The sequence below is a fragment of the Neofelis nebulosa genome, chromosome 13 (genome assembly GCF_028018385.1).
Source record: "Neofelis nebulosa isolate mNeoNeb1 chromosome 13, mNeoNeb1.pri, whole genome shotgun sequence".
Taxonomy (NCBI): Eukaryota; Metazoa; Chordata; class Mammalia; order Carnivora; family Felidae; genus Neofelis; species Neofelis nebulosa.
In genome coordinates, this window is record NC_080794.1 from 11,909,830 (window position 1) to 11,927,153 (window position 17,324).

At 42.4% G+C, this 17,324-nt stretch overlaps 1 protein-coding gene across 11 annotated transcripts in view; it reads left to right on the forward strand.

The window, feature by feature from the left end:
- RNLS (renalase, FAD dependent amine oxidase) overlaps positions 1-17,324 on the forward strand; it is a 322,949-nt gene that overhangs the window by 184,732 nt on the left and 120,893 nt on the right. For all 11 annotated transcript variants that reach the window (XM_058696301.1, XM_058696291.1, XM_058696295.1 and 8 more), the window contains one exon: positions 16,615-16,788. In XM_058696301.1, coding sequence (XP_058552284.1) covers positions 16,615-16,788 — 174 coding nt within the window. The remainder of the gene's footprint in view (positions 1-16,614; positions 16,789-17,324) is intronic.

The window sequence follows — 17,324 nt, forward strand, 5'->3', positions numbered from 1 at the left end:
CGTAAGCTGACCAGGAATAAACCTAACAAGAATTGTTTGTGAGTGGGTGAAGAAAATTCAAACTTACTGAAGGACCTAAAATATGACCCGAATATATAGGGAAATATACCATATTCATGTATAAGAAGACTCAATATAATATAACTGCCATTTGGTCCCACATTAATCTATAAAGTCAAAGCTATTTTCTCAAGGCCTTGGCAAGTTGGTTCTGAAATTGATCTGAGAGATGAAATGTATAAAGTTGGTTAGGAAAATTTAAAAATAAAGAGGCCAGATTACTTGCCTTTCCGGATAACAGGACATACCAAAAAGGTATAGAAACTAAAATAGAATTTTTATAAAAATGGTCAAATTAATCAAGGGGTCAGAATTAAGTCCAGAAATACACATACGTTGAAGAATTTAGTTGGTAAAAGAGGCATCTTTTATCAGTGGAGAATGGATTATTTAAATACGTGGTATAGAAACAGTCGACTGTGTAGGGCCTTCTGGCTGGTTCAGTCAGTAGACCATGTGACTCTTGACCTTGGGGTCATGAGTTCAAGGTAGAGTTTACTTAATAAAAAAAAATTAATAACAAAAAAACCTATCTGTTTTAAAAGATTTCCATTTCCCCTACCTCCATACCATATAAAATAATAAAGATGGATTATAGGGTTGATCGTAGAGATATGAAAGTCCTAGAAGAAAATGGAAGTTTCTTTTGTAAATAACCTTCAACTGGGAAAGCTTTTCTTTCAAAAAGGCACAAAATACCAAAATTTAAAAAGGAAAAGAATTGAAAAATTTGACTATGTAAAGTTGAAAGTGTTCTATCACCTAACGAGCCACCGGTTGAATACATTGACAATATATGTCACAAGTATAGGATTACATTGCAGAATACATGAGTAAAACAAAAACAATGCAGGATCCAAATGAGCAAAGTTTATGAACAGGCAACAAGCAGAAGGAAAGCGAATGGTTAGTAAACATCTGAAAAGATGATCGACTTGACTTCCCTTGTTGTTGCTGTTTTCTATTGCAGTATGACAGATCCCCCCCCCCCAAATTTAGTGACAAAACAATCATCATATTACATCAAGAATTCTGCAAGTTAAAAATTTGGACACGTTACAGTGGGGACAGCTTATCTCTGCTCCACAATGTCTGGGGTCTCAGCTAGAAAGATTCAAGAGCCGGGGGCGGGGGGATGATATCTTCCGGAAGCATCTTCGCTGATATGTCTGTGGGTTGACGCTGGTGTAAGCTAGAGCTGTTGACCGGAAACTTATGTATCCTTTCAAGTGGCCTGGGATTCTTCATAACATAGTGGCCGGGTTCCAAGACTGAGTGTCCCAGGAGAACCAAGCATAAGTCAGATCATTTTTTTATGACTTCACTCAAAAGTAACATAGTGTCAGTTCTGCCTTAGGCACACACTCAGATTCCAGACAAGGGGATAGAGACCCTACCTTTTGGTACAAAGGATGTAGGATGAGGAGTTTTGTTGCAACCAAATGGAAAAAATCTATCTGCCACACTGGTTATCAAGGAAACTCAAATCAAATAACTCATGACCATTTATCACACATCAGATCGATAATTCTTCCAGTTTCATTCATTCTTTGGAAGAAAGAGCGGGGGGAGGGGGGATCAAAAGGAAGAAGAGAAAAATGAAAGCAGTGGGCTAAATGTTATCACTGTGTTTTCCCCCAGTTTAAAACAGAACAAAACAAAACCTTGGTCTGGGAAGAATTTCTTTTTGTTCCAAACATTATTAAAAACTGGCCATTTTATTAGGATATGAAAAAGGAATTTATTTTGAAAAAGTTATCCTGCTGAAATAGCAATACGTTTTCGCATTTAAATGAACAAAAACAAAGAAAGTCCCTTTTCTTAATTGAACTCACTCTTGGACATTAAAGCACACACTCTACTGAACATAAATTTGCATTTTTTCCCCAGGAATAGTTAATATATAGTTGTCTTCTGCTGCAAGTTGAATGAATAAGTTTAGAAGTGAATAAAAAATGGTTTCTACGTGTGTGTTTGCGAGTATGAGAGAGAGACATGGAAAAGACACCTTATGTTGGATTTGAGCTTTTTAAAGAGTATTTGTGAATTATTTTCAAGAAAATAGAAAGCTCAGGTGTAGCTAATCTTGTCTGATTTTAATGAGCCATACAAATATTATTTTGTTCCAAGAGAATTTGCCTGTATAAAAGAGTTCATTAAAGTTTAATAAATGATTTTTAATTAATGGGTTGATATCTCTGGTGAAGTGTAAGGTGTTACATTGTTTTTTATGTGCGAAGTACATCAGCCTGGAGGGTGGTATTTTTACCAAGACCATTAGAACAGAGAAAAATTGTTCGGAAAAGAAAATAAGTTTTCCGTTCTTTACCAAAGCCATCTGGGTTCTTTTCAGGTTATAAATGTAAATGTATGATTTTATGTTTATTTACTGTACCTGTGATGTTTATAAATGTTACTTGTATGGTTAAGTAGCCGCACGGTATGCAGCAGAAGATTTTGCTTGCATTTCGCACGACTGACTTGCTGTACAATTGTTAGGCAAATTCATGATCCCACCCGGATGTGGTATCCGCCACCATGGAAATAAGGCAGGAGATTCAGGGACTAGCAAAGAACAGAAAAGACTACATGCTTTTTCCAGCCATGCTTGGAATAATAGATGGAACTGTCTGTCTTCGCCACAACATCATCTTCTCGACACTTGCGAGAGAATAACGGATTATTCTTTTGCAATTGCTGATAAAATACAAACACCAGGTTAGCAAATTAAAAAGTTAAATTTCTCAGAATGACATCGACTCATCTATATCGCAGATAAGAAATCAATATTTGCTGCATCGTTCAGTTCAATTTCTCAATATGCATTATTTGAAATAGAGGTGAATTAATTTTTTTACGGACTGCCTATTCGGATGTTCTCGTTTTGCACCGTGTCCCCGAATCTTTGTGCAGGAGGACAGCTAGCAGGGTGAAATCGGTACTGAGTGAGAAACGATAGCGTAAATCAGGTTCCCGCTCCAGGCAGCTCTTGGGTTATAAACTCCCTTTTGGTCATCTGTTGTTTCAGATTAGCAATGTGTGTTCCCCTAGAACCAAAGTTCTCATCTGCTTTCTCAGTCTAGCCCACAAAAACGTATTTGTCATTAACAAAATAGTCTTACTTCCATTTGTTCAAATAAGACGGAGAACGATTCAATTGTTCTATCGATAGTGGACACTGGGTATTGAGGAAATGCCAGATGAGGATGTGGACCGAGTGTTTCACGAGATTCGGAAGGGGACGGACGTCAGGGGACTCTTACAAGCATGGTCCTTTATTACTTATGATTTCAGTAGCAAGCATGTGGCTTTCCTGATCCCTGCATCACTTACTGTTAATGCCACCTTTGGGGCACCAGGGTGGCTCAGTCAGCTAAGCGTCTGACTCTTGATCTTGGCTCAGGTCATGATCTCATGAGGTCTCCGCCTCGCGTCAGGCTCTGTGCTGACAGCATGGAGCCTGCTTGGGATTCCTTCTCCTACCCTCTCTCTGCCCTTCCTTCTCTCTCTCTCTCTCTCTCTGTCTCTCAAAAATAAACAAATAAACTTAAAAAAAAAACAAAACGTAAAGCCACTTTCAGTTTATGTTGGGCAAGGACTTCTTCTGTCCTGTTCGACGTCTTATTCCTAAGTAGGATGAAAGAGACATGGAAAGAGACAGGAGGCAATGGGTGCGCTGAGACGAGATCTTCCCGACGGCAGGACACCTTGGGTGAGAAGGAGGACACGCGGGGAGGGGGACTGGAGTGTAAGGCGGAGGAGAGCAGGGGCCGACAGCCGGCCACCAGCTGGACGTCAGAGCAGGACAGCCTGTGTGCTGCCTAAGCTGGAAATGAGGGCGGGGCGGGTGGAAGCTTGGAAGGAGATCTCCACTTGAATTCTTCTTGTACACGCGGGGCATCCATAACCTACCGTGAAACCAGATAATGTCTGAAAAGATCTCAGCAGGTAACCCCGTAATTTTACCCAGGATTTCCTTGTGATCAGTGAGTGTCCCTACGTTTCCTTGTGTCCCACAAGTTTCCTTGTGATCGTTGGAGTGTCCCTAAGCAGACACAGGTGTGGGGAAAGGTTTGCTCTTTGGAATCTGCTCTTTAACACAGACACGAGGCCCCGTTTGTCATCCCATCACGTAGATCACACCTGAGCAGATGTACACATTTACCCGCAAGCAGGAGTAAACGGGTGTGTGGGGTGGGTGTGTCAGGGCAGGAAAGCGAAGGAGGGATTTATGTTTCTGACTCTACACCACATGATAGAACCATGGGTCATAAGAAGGGAGAAAACTGCTTACTGGGTTTCAGGTTACAGAGGTGCGGTGATTGATTGCATTAGAGTTAAGTTATACACCAACTCTGATTAATAATGGATACCTGGTTACAAAAATCTTTTTAATAGGGTGAACGTTTTGATGAAATGGTATTCATCGCTTCTCGGCCTTTTGGCTAAGATCAAGTGTGATGAAATGGTATTCAACTAAAGTTAAGCTATAGATCAGGAGCAAATATCTTGAAGCTATAAAAACGTCTTTGTGGAGATGAGCCAGGAAAAATTCTTTGTATTCTTCCTTCCTGGCTCCCACTTGTGAATCTCCTGTTAGCAACTATACCTTCCCATAGCAGTTAAGTCTGTCTTGTTCATCCCTTTCCTTGCGATGTCAAGCACAGCAGCGATAATTGTCATTGTTAATTTTTATTTGTCCCTGCTCTGTGCCCAGTATTCTGCATACATGATTTTTATAATATGCGGAGTATAAAATTTCTAAAACTTTTCATCCTATTTATTTTTTTAAGTTTTTTTTTTTTTAAGTTTATTTATGTCTGAGAGAGAGAAAGACAGAGCGTGAGTGGGGGAGGGGCGGAGAGAGAGGGAGACCCAGAATCCCAAGCAGGCCCCAGGCTCTGAGCCCGACACAAAGCCCGACACGGGGCTCGACTCATGAACCGTGAGATCGTGACCGGACCCGAAGTCAGACCCTTAAGTGACTGAGCCACCCAGGCGCCCCTTATCATATTTAGAATATAACATCTCTAAATGTTTTTTGGTAATATTTAGAATATAAAATTTCCAATCTAATCCTCATAACTGCCTTGTAAGGTCAGTCGTACTCACTACAAACAAACAAACAGATAAGGAAACTGAAGTTCAGTGAGGTGAAATGTATATATCGCATTATATTGATATGCATTTATTTACATACATCAAGATTTTTGCTGAGGCTCAGAAATGTGAGTCTTCAGCTAAGGAAGACCTCTGTCATCAGATCTTTCAGGTCAAACATTTGCCGTGACGTAAAGGTCAGATGAGAAATAGGGAGAAATGACTGAAACCCGGCAGTAAAAACATTCAGCTCAATAGCATGAATAAAATGGAAACAAAACAAAAATAATAGGGGCACCTGGGTGGCTCAGTCGGTGGAGTGTCCAACTCTTGATTTCAGCTCAGGCCATGATCTCAGAGTGGTGGGATCGAGCCCCGCATTGGGCTCCATGCTGACAGCATGGAGTCTGCTTAAGATTCTCTCTCCCTCCCCGCTCTGCCCTCCCTACTCTGCCCCTCTCCCCTGCCCTCGCTCCGCTGAATTTCCCTCTCCCTCTCTCTCTCTCTCTCTCATGAAAAAAAACAAAGAGAGAGATAACAAAGACAAAAGAACAGTAGTTTACTAAGGTAAAGACTAGTATATGGGTAAGAGGAACTTTAAAAGTATTACAAAGAAAAGGTAAGCTGATAGGAAGATGGAAGATGAAGTTTTTCATCAAACCGAGATTTGTATTCATTATAGGGGTGATTATGCTGATTTTACAGTAAGGAAAACGCTTCCACTAAATGAGGTCGGCTGCCACTTCCACCTTTCTCCCCCCACGTCCAGTTTATTCTCTTTGGTTTTCGCCGAGCATCGTGGGCATTTGCTGTTCTGTAAACAGAAGAGAATTAGTGGATTTGCCAAGTACAAGATAAACATATTTCCCAGTGTCCTGGAGCTTACACTGCCCGACTCTGACATTTTACCTCGATACCGCAGATTCCAGGCCCCTGCAAGCGTTGCTTTCTGATTTCTAAAAGTATAAAAGTTTTGAATTAGATTATTAATTTGCCAAGTCGTTGCCTCGGTACAAAGTAACTCTGGCCATCAATATAAAAATATATATCTGTATAAAAACGCGAGGTGGCATGTAACAACGTTTTTATTACTATGAATTTTGGAACGACTGTACATGCTCACGGACGCCACGGCCATAAAGTAATTAAATGGGGAGGTTGGGACGAGTGGCTGTAACATACGATATCCCGTGACATTTTGCATCATCGTGCGCACAGTGCTTTACTTTCATAGTCTCTCTTGTCTGAAACTCGGTACTTCTCGTACAAAACAACGATGGCACAGTAGCCTAAAAGTTTAGAAACGCATGGAAATAAGCCCAGCATTTCCAACCTTCTTATCGTGGGTTTGGGACTCACTGTGTACGTTGTGCAAAGACGACGGGAAAGCCTACTACGTTTCTGTTTCGAAACCCAAAGGGAAGCCTCCCAAGGATAAAACCCTTAATCACCAGGGGCACGTTATGTTATGTCTCAGTCCACAATCTGTCTGACTAGTGTAGGGCTGGGTGCACAGTGAGCCTACGGTAGACGATGCTGGAGTTAAATAACCCCACATTCTTTCAGAAAACGGCCCCTCCATTTAAAAACTTTTTTTTTTTTTAATTTTTCTAATCCCGCGGTTAGAACTAGGTGCCAGAGAGACAATCGAGTCGTTTTAATGTCACAGGCCCTCCATCCAGATCAAGAGAAGAGTGGTTAGCGAGTTTGTAAGGCAGCAGAGACTTGGTGTGGTTGCGGGAAAGTCAGGGGCTTTATGGCAAGCCAGCTACAGGCACGTCTGGAGGGCGAAAAAGTCTCTTTCAAAGGCCACCAGCGTGGAGTAGCGGGAAGGCAGCAGAAGCAGAGAGCAGTGAGAAAACATTGTCTCGTTTCCCTGACACGCGGTTCTTTGTGATTCCGGAGATGGGGACGCAGAAGGGATGGGAATTCTCTTCCTGGATTGAGAAGGGGGGACCAGGTTCTTCACGAATGCTGGTCACAGTACTGACCCTTTGAGCCTTCACTTTCCTGCAAAGACATTCTAGCCTGGTGGGGCAGATTTGCCTGTTTACTCCTGGACGCCTAACAACGTGCTCCTATAATTTATTTTTATCCTTATAGAGAGAAAGATAAGGTCAGGATCAATGAAGTATTATATTCTAGAAACATTAGGTATCTTGATGTTCTTTTCTTCCCTCTTTGATTCCACTTAACGCATTGATCGTGAGGGACCCCCCAAAGTTTGGGGGCACGTTAGGATCAACTTCTCTCACTAGACATGCACCTAATTGTCCTCCTATGCCTATGCTTTTTTAATGCGTTCCGGTGAGTTCCAGACAACAGGTGGGCATGGCAGCTGGTGAAACGCACCCGTGAACGTCGGCATCCAGGTGACCGTTAGCTTTCTGCCTAAACGCAGGAGTGGAAAACCAGATCCATCCTAAGCTTTTGCCAAAACGTTTTTATCAAGCGGCCAAAAGACAACACAGAGAAACCTTTTTCTTGGGCACTTCTCATTTTTATACCATTGCGGGATAGGATTAGGCTTGAGAAACTGTAACGGCGGGCAGACCACAGGAAGGATCCCCCGGAGTGTGGGTTTCTATTCCTCCCCAAAAGATAAGTCTCTAAATATTCAGCATCCTGAATTCGACAGCTAAAGAATTCCCCAATTTATGTTACATTTTTTTAAAAAAAAACTCTTGTCTGAAATGCTCTTGGCATCATCGCCACTTGTTACTTTTCAAAGAAGAATGTTGGTTTCTTGACCCTTGGCTCTGACCAGTCAGGTGTATCCAGTATACTTTACCAGCCAAAGAGCTGTCTTTGATTTAGTAATATCCTGATATGCTTGAGATGTTAGGATGTTACCTCGAAAGGCTTTTTAAAAACTTTTTTCTGAAGTATGATACACACATCGACACTTCCAAAGGCTTTTAAAGTCAAGAACGATACTGTTGGGTTTTCGCAATACACTGATCACGTGCCTGGGACTGTGCTAAGCACGTACTACCACCTCATTTAATTTTCTTGCCAATCCTTTAAGGCAGGCACTGTCATTATTCCCATCTCACCAGGCAACCGATGCTTGGAGACGTTAGGCAACTTGACCAAGGTCACATAGATACACGTCAGAACCAGAATTCAAACCCCAGTTTTTCTGGCTCCAGAGGTGCTCTCAGGACGAAAGAAATATATTTCCCCAGGGAAATCCCGCATTGATGTAACTGCTGAAGTCTGTCACCAATAAACTCTAGATTTATTGCTTGCTAAAACTATTTTTGAAACTGTGCTTCCAGGCTTAATGACTTCTATACCTATAGAGTCCAAGTGAACATTCAATTTGTTCCTGGTGAAGTGAAACAAGACTGATTCTGTGATGCTTTTACACAAAAGGAATGACTCGCGAATGGTAAAAAGTTCAAACTCTGTATTGGCCGGCTAGGAGAGCTATTTATGGAAAATGGGTCTTTCGGCGCTGTTTCTACAGCCACTTTGAGAAAAGAGGAATCAGCTAATCTGGCTAAAACACTATTGGCTTCATGTAACCACAGGATCAGATGGGCTAACGTAGGAGTTGAGAAGGCGCATAAAATTTGCCATTCTTGGAATTCAGCATAAAAGATCAAAAAAAAAAAAAGCCATATGGAAGTGTTGAACTGCTGTATCGTACACCTGGAATTAAAATACAAACTTTTTTAAAAAAGCAATAATAGGGGTGCGTGGGTGGCTCAGTGTATTAAGCATCCAACTCGGTTCCAACTCAGGTCATGATCTCGCGGTTTCATGAGTTCGAGCCATGTGTCGGGCTCTGCATTGACACTGCAGATTCTGCTTGGGATTCTCTCTCTCTCTTTCTCTCTCTCTCTCTCTCTCTCTCTCTCTCTCCCTCTTTCTGCCCTTCCCCTGCTCATGCTGTCTCTGTCTCTCTCAAAATAAATAAACTTAAACAAAATTTTTTTAAAGCAATAATAAATAAACAAACCAAGAACAGCTAGTGCCCCCTGATGCAGCACTTAAATAGTTATAATACAAATTGACTTCCTGAGTTCAGCTGTCTCCGAGCTGAAATCCTCATATCTAGTGGCAAACCGGGAAATTAGCAATCACCTGTAATCGGCTGTAAGCAACCAGACTTCTGGAAAGAGGTTAAGGCTTTGAGCACCAGCCATCAAAGTGAGCAGATTTACCATTCCTGACGCTACTGATAATGAATGGATAATGAATGTCAAGTTGGAGCTAGAAGGTGCCTTTTGTCCTATTAACATTGAAATATTGGCTGTTATGCCAAAAAGTCAGTTAGAGATGAAGAGAAACTCATCTGCATAGATGAAAATGATCCTTTGTTTACCTATGAAAACACAGACCTTCAAGAGATCACAAGGTATTCTCACTCAGAATACTTCTGGGCAAAAGGATTTGCTTTTAAGAGGTGGGTCTCAGTCAGTTAAGCAGCGACTTGGGCTCAGGTCATGATCTCGTGCTTTGTGAGTTTGAGCCCCGTTTCGGCCTCTGTGCTGACAGCTCGGAGCCTAGAGCCTGCTTCAGATTTTGTGTCTCCCCCTCTCTCCCCCTCTCCCCCTCTCATGCTCTGTTTCTTTGTCTCTCTCAAAAAATAAATAAACATTAAAACATTTTTTAAAAAGAGGTGGACTCTACCGGCCGTAAGAGTGGAAGGTAGCATGCTTTGCTTTCAGAGGGCTTTGCTTTGAGAGGGCTTTGCTAGAAGAAACCAGCCTCCAGCCTCCAGCCTCCGTCTCCTTCCACCCTGCAGTCTACTGCCCAGGCCTCGCACTGGCCACAGCCTTCCAGAAACCAGAGCTCGAGGGAATTCGGCCTTCAGAGGCTGCAGTAACCCCGGGCCCAGAGCAGCACAGAGAAGGGCAGAAGTGGATATGGGGGAGCAGGAGTACCCGGTGCAAACCAACGTTCGGTCTCTCCGTGTTTCAACAAGCAAGAGAGAGAGAGAGAGAGAGAGAAGAAACAACTGACAGATGGCCTCCGTATGTATTATAATATATTGTATGATACTAATCATGTAAACAGCACACCGGAGGAATTTCATAACATGCAATAAATGGAGAATTTCTATAACAGATCACCCATTAATAAAAATCAGCATAATGACATGAAGAATCTAATAGATCAATTAGCAAAATAGGAGCACATTATTTCCAAAAGATAAATTACATAAGTGAAGAGTGTTTAGTCTCATCAGTAGAGAAGAAATCTATGTTAAGACCAACATAAGATCTATTTTTCCTTCTGAATTATCAAGAAACATGGGTAATACCGAACACGGGCAAGGGTACAGGGAAGTGGGTCTTTCAGTACGTACTATTAACAAAAGTATAAATTGGTGCAGTCTTTCTGAAAATCAATTTAACCGTGATTCCGCTTCCAATATTCTGTCTTAAGGAAATGATTAAGAACACAGATAACGACTGACGCACAAAGATATACATAAGAGCTTTAACTACAACGGACCAAACAAAGGAAACAAATGTCCCACATGAATGGAATGGTTAAGCAAATCACACAGACATCCATTGCATCAGATTTTATGGGGGCATTACAAATCGTGCTTACGATGAGATTTTTTTTGTCATAAGGTAAGCAAAAATGCAGTGTGCAGAATTGTATGTGTGATATCAGCACAGCCAGGTTTAAAGAATAAAGTCAGGAAAACACTGAAGAAAAAAAATGTCACAATGTTCATGATAGTGGCTGTTTCTCTGAATAGTGAGAATTATGGTGATTATTTCCCCTTTTGCCTGTTTCTGCATTTGTGCGCTTCCCAAATATTCTAAGTTGAGGATGCATCGTGAATATTTACTGGATGCCCACGTTGTACTCATTTTTGTTGGGAGGAGCTGGACACACAACACTCTTGAGGTCACAGTACTTGACTCAATGTGCATGTGATCTAGTGTCTTATTTTTAGATCGTAACTTCAAGAATTAGAGAAGAAGTAAGGTGTTGTTTGTCTAAGTAGAGTAGGTGAGGAGTGTCCCATCTCTGCCCCATTTGATCTCTGCCCCTCGGACCACCTTTTCAAGCCCACAGGGATCATGGCTGCCTTACCTTCCAAATATGCCCAAAACCCTAGGCAAGGTAAATCAATACAGTTTTCGGAAAGAGTAAATAAATAAAATGTCTTCAAGGCTTTGGAGTAGGTAAAGAGCTCTTAAGCAGGACACGAATGTGCTAGTAAGAAAAAATGGTGAATTGTATTAAATTAAAATGAAAACTCTGTCCATCACACCACACGATGGAGAGAGTAAAAATGCAGGCCACGGAGAAGAAAGTCTTTACGAGTCGCGTACAAGACTCCTGCCAGAATATGTAAAGAACTCCTACATAACAATAAGAAGAAGGCAGGCAACCCAAAAGAACAACGAGCAAAAGTTTGAACAGGCGATCACAAAAGGATATCCAAATCAACACGGCAAGGTTTCCAAATAGTAGTCCTCAAGCAACGCAGATTAAAACCACAATGTGATATCACCTCAAGTTCAGAAGGCAGAGAGTAGCAATTGTGGACAAAGATGAGGAGCAACTGAACTTCTGTGCACCGAGGGCGGAGTGCAGATTGGTACAATGGCTTTCGAAAGCACTGAACGGGATCTACGCAAGCTGAGCGTAAGGGGACCCCGTGATCCGGGAGTTCCAGTGCTAGCTATATAGCCAAGAGAAACACATAATGTGTTCTTCGCGTTACATTTGTAATCACCCAAAACGACAAACGATCCGAATGTCTACCAACAGTAGCATGGATACATAAAGGGCAGTATATCTATATCAGCAGAACTCTCCAGCAGTGGGAGCTAACCGCGACTACGTGTAACAGCATTTGTAAATATCACCAGCTTAGTGGTGTTGGGTGAAGGAAGCCAGGACAGCGAGAGTATGCGCCACATCATTCCGTTTATGTGACATTCGAAACCAACTCAACTAATCTATGGGGTTAGAATTCAGAATCACTGATTATCCTTGTCAGGGAGTGCCTGAAAAGTGGGGAGAAGGTAGCTTCTGGAGTTCTGGTAATACTCTGTTTGTTTTTTAATCTGACTGGCGATTATGCTGGCACATTTTTATGAAAATTCATCAAGGCATACTTTTCGGTATGTATGGTAATCATCGATTACAAATTATAGGAGAGGGGCCCCTGGGAGGCTCAGTCGGTTAAGCATCCAACTCTTGATTTCAGCTCACGTCACGACCTCACAGTTCGTCAGGTCGATCCCTGCATTGGGCTCTGCGCTGACAGTGCGGAGCCTGCTTGGGATTCTCTCTCTCCCTCTCTCTCCGCCCCTCCCCTGCTCAGCGTGCACGCTCTCTCACTCTCTCAAAAGAAATAAATAAACATTAAGAAAATTACCTGATATATATTTATAAACGTGTACATGTATATGCGACATATACACACATCATGCACACATGTATAAAATATGGAATATAAATATGTATTTATACACACATAGGTGCACACACATACACACACACATATATTCCATCCAAACTGTAACCGCTTCTGACGCTCCTCTGAGTGTCATTTTAACATGATTCCAATCACTGTGTGCCCAGTTCCTCTCTTGGAGTCTTTGCCTGTGGCTGGAATAATAGTCTTTAAAACAGAATCTGGGTGATATCCGTCCTTGGCTCATAACCAGCAGTAACTCCGCATGTCAATCAGAATAAAATCCTCAGAGGAGACGTAGATCCCTGACAGCCTACATAAACTAGCCTCGCCACCCAGACCTGTCACTTTTATCCCTTTATCCTGCTTCATTTTTCTTTACAGTTCCTCTCACCAGCTGACATGCCATTGACTTGGTTATTGATTTATAACTGGCCTCTCCACCACTAGTATGTAAGTTACACGAGAGCGGGGACTTTCGCTTTCTGCTTTATGGCCCTGACATCGAGAACGGTGCCCGGCACAAAGTAGGCAATGGATGGATGAATGAGATCATCACCAGAAAACATAAGAAGTAGGCAGAATTCGTATGTGCAGCCTTCTTTCACAGGTTAGGAAGCAAAAACCTGAAATCACCCCCTTGATGTTATTCAGGAGCGCAGCTCAGGTTCGTCTCTCTCTCTCCCTCTCTCTCTGTCATCCATCTCCTCCATGTGGCACACATCACACATTGCCACGCAGCGCAGTCATACGATCCTAGTGGCCGAGAATCAAGTGAGGGGGACATCCAGCTAAAGACGCATTACACTGGAATCAGGCATTTCTCTGTGAGCCTTGTTTTGTGGATATACGGCCCTTTTGAATCCGTGCTAGTAAAAAAGACTATCATTTTACTTGCCAAAAATACATGTATTGGGGACCTCGGGATGCCCCCTTCGGTATTCTGCATAAGGAGAAATTTTCAAACAAAATAACGCCGTTTTGTTAGGTTCTACAACAACTCGACACTTTTCAGGTCCTGAAGATGAATTTTTGTAGGTGAATATGTCCAGAGATTGAGATTGTTTCCATCCGAAGTCCTGCCTCCCTGTCCTCCGTGGGGCTCCCGTTTACATCTGACTCCCGTGTCTGGAGACACTGACCAGTTTTGCCTTTTCACAGAGCTACCCAGTACTGTCTGCCCCTCCGTAGCTTGTCTAAAACCTGGTTAAGGGGTGCCTGGGTGGCTCAGTTGGTTAAGCATCTGACTTCGGCTTCATGAAGTCAGTGAGTTCGAGGTTCATGAGTTCGAGCCCCGCGCTGGGCTCTCTGACGTCAGGGTAGAGCCCACTTGGGATGTTCTGTCCCCTTCTCTCTCTGCCCCTCCTCGGCCTGCGCTCTCGCTTTCTCTCTCAGAAATGAATAAACATTTAGAAAATGAGTAAAAAAATAAATAAAGCCTGGTTAAATGTGCAAATGTTGGGGTGGGGAAGGGGGAGGTCCAGTTTGGTTGTCAACCTGGTTGGCCCTTCAGTTCGGTTAAATATGGGGGGGGGGGGGAGTGGGTGATGGGCATTGAGGAGGGCACCTGCTGGGATGAGCACTGGGTGTTGTATGGAAACCAATTTGACATATTAATAAAAATTAATTATTATATTAATAAAATCATAATTTTAGAATTATTAACATTATTATCATATTAATAAAAATAAAATAAAATAAAATTTTAAAAAGAGAGAGAGAGAGTTTTAGGCCCTTTCAGTTACTACATGGCCGAGGACAGTTTAGTTGCTTTGTTTTTTAACCGATCAAACGCGCAACCGCGATAAGCCCACACAGACCTCCCACATGCTCCACCCTTACTAAGGGTCTTCCTTCCCCTCGCCCCTCTCAGAAAGCGGGAAGCATAACATCCAGCTGTAACTGCAGAAGCGGGTCAAATAATAAAATGAAACCCAAGAGACATTGAGTGTCACAAGGCCAGCGTCAGATCATTCGTTCATCGCACAATTCAATCTTTTAATAAGGCCGAAAATGATGGTTAAAAGGAATGATGCTTTTACTTCTAAGCTGAGTGCGAAATAACCATTAATGTCACAGGAGAAATGGGCGCCAATGTTCGTTCTGCAGCTCAGCCTTACGGCTCGGGAGGTCAGAGCGCGGAGTAACCAGGATATAAACAGGACTCCGATGTGGGAGTTCTGGCTCGTTGGCCACACAACTTGGAAGCCGTGTAACCCAGGGCAAGTCGCTTAACCTCTCTGAACATCGTCTCCCTGGGGGTGTAAAATGAGGATGGAAAAACGCCTACCTGTCAGGGTTTTTGTGAAGAGTCAATGAGGTCTCAGTTCTAAAAATGTTTTGTAGCCAAGAATACACTATGATAATGTATAGGGTTCTTAGTCTCCTTAAATAATTCATTGAATATCGTTCTTAACCTTCTGTCTACCTCCTAAAGCCACTTCCCTAAGGTTTAGCTAAAGCACTCCCCAGCCCTGAGGTCTGCCTATCCCTTCCGTTTTAGATTAGGATCGTTTTCAATAATTCAGCGAAAAAACTGTGTATGTTCCGTATCTGAGCCATCCCACCTAAGCCTTTGGAATCGAACTATGGCCTCTGAAACCCAGATCGTTGATGCAGCACAGATATGAACAAGCGATTCCCTGACACCCTTGAGGGTAGGAAGATTGGAGGTAGAAAATGAAAAGCGAGGGAAATCTCCTCCCTCCCCATCCCAACATGGAACAATGCCCCTGCTAAACATTTTCTTCTCTATAATAGAAAAGGTGACTATTTAGTGAACCCTTATCCTATGCCAAGCACTGTGCTATGTATTGTTTCCTGCGACTTAACAACCTCCTGTGCTATTATTGCCACCTATAGACAAGAAGACTATAATTAGAATAAGTAGCTTGAGGGGCACCTGGGTGGCTCAGTCACTTAAGCGTCTGACTTGGCTCCGGTCACGATCTCACGGTTCATGGGTTCGAGCCCCGCGTCGGGCTCTGTGCCGACGGCTCGGAGCCTGGAGCCTGCTTCCGATTCTGTGCCTCCCTCTCTCTCTGCCCCTCCCCTACTTGTGCTCTCTCTCTCTCTCTCAAAAAATAAATTAAAAACATCAAAATTTTTTTTAAAAAAGGGATAAGTAGCTTGACCAATGTCACATAGTAGAGTCAGAATTTGAACCCAAGCCTGCCTAATTCCTTTCCTGTTTTTTTTTTTTTTTCCATTTGTTGATTGATTACGGTAAAACCTTGGATTGCAAGCAGCTCGTTCTGCGACACTGAACATCACATGATCACCACTGAGCCGATCGTTCTTGAAATTGACTTTGACAGACAAGTGCTTCAGATTACAAGCATGTTTCCACCACGAGTTATGCTTGCAAACCAAGGTTTTGCTATATTTAGCTCCTACATTTTAACTAACTTTGTGTGTCTGTGTTTGCCTTTCTGTTCCTTTATCCTTTCGTCTTTGGATGAGCAGTGTAATGAGTAGGGTAGAGGCTATGACCGAGATGCCTGAGGCATGGTCACCGTGCTTAAGGAACTGTTCTAATCCACTGCAAGAATGGTGACAGACAAATAAGTCCCTATACGACGTGGAAGAATTTAAAGCGGTCCATAAGGAATGGAGCATTAGCCTTCTTACCGGGAACATGGAAATACCACTCTCTATACGGTGGTTGTTAGGATACAGTGAAAGGCCTATATCGAGCGTTTGGCAAAGACCCTGTCTCATAGAAAATGCTCAGGATAAGGATTTCCTAATGTTGTCAGATAACAACTAGGATCCAAAGCTAGGAAAGCAACTCGGCGTCAGATTTCGAGAGCCTTGAGTGCTGGTCTAGAGTTTGGACTTCCAGCTTGATAAAAACAGTTGTGCCAAGGTCAGTGATCATTCTGAAAAGGAATCAGAGCTGACGCTAGCTTGCACTGCCTTTCAACATTCATCATGAGTGAGACGGAGGTGAGGGGCACAGTTGGGACTGGCTTAGAGGGGTTTTGTGTTTGATGCACTAAAAGGAAAGATGATGTTTTCAAGTTTGATGGCCTGTACTTTTTCTCCCGCAGTAATTAGTGAATGCCAAAGGCAGCAACTGGAGTCTGTGCGCTACTCTTCTCGCTACTCTCTGGGCCTCTTTTATGAAGCTGGCACGAAGATTGATGTCCCTTGGGCTGGACAGTACATCACCAGTAATCCCTGCACACGCTTCATCTCCATTGATAATAAGAAACGCAATATAGGTCAGTACCCCCATTATTTCCCTTAAATACAGTAACAATGGTGGGTGTAGATCACGAAAAATGCTGTTTAATTGAGTGTTGCCATTCTGAACAGAGCAAGCATTTAACTCCAAGCCACAGGGGATAAAATTTAATGTCACATTTGGCCAATAATAAAATACACAGTGCAACCAGCAAAGTTTTCCAGAAAATCATTCCCCACATGGTTCGTATTACCAAGTTCATGAAAATAGTGTCAGAAGTTTGAAGATTTCAAAATGGCCCAAGTGTGATTGCTTTAATATGGGTCGATCTATATACAGAAGTATCTCTACTCATTGTGTTTTGTTCGTTTGGCTCTTTTTAAAATTTGGTAAGTGCTGCTCTTTCCACTTCCCAGGCTAGAAGTAAAAAAGTGAATTTGACTATGTTACGAAAACCCTTCACTTCCGTACAATTTTATTTACTTAACTTTCATCTGGACGACTACACCAAATTACTTCGTCTACAATATAACGACAATGATAGGTAAAATGTTTCGTAAGAGCTTTACTAGA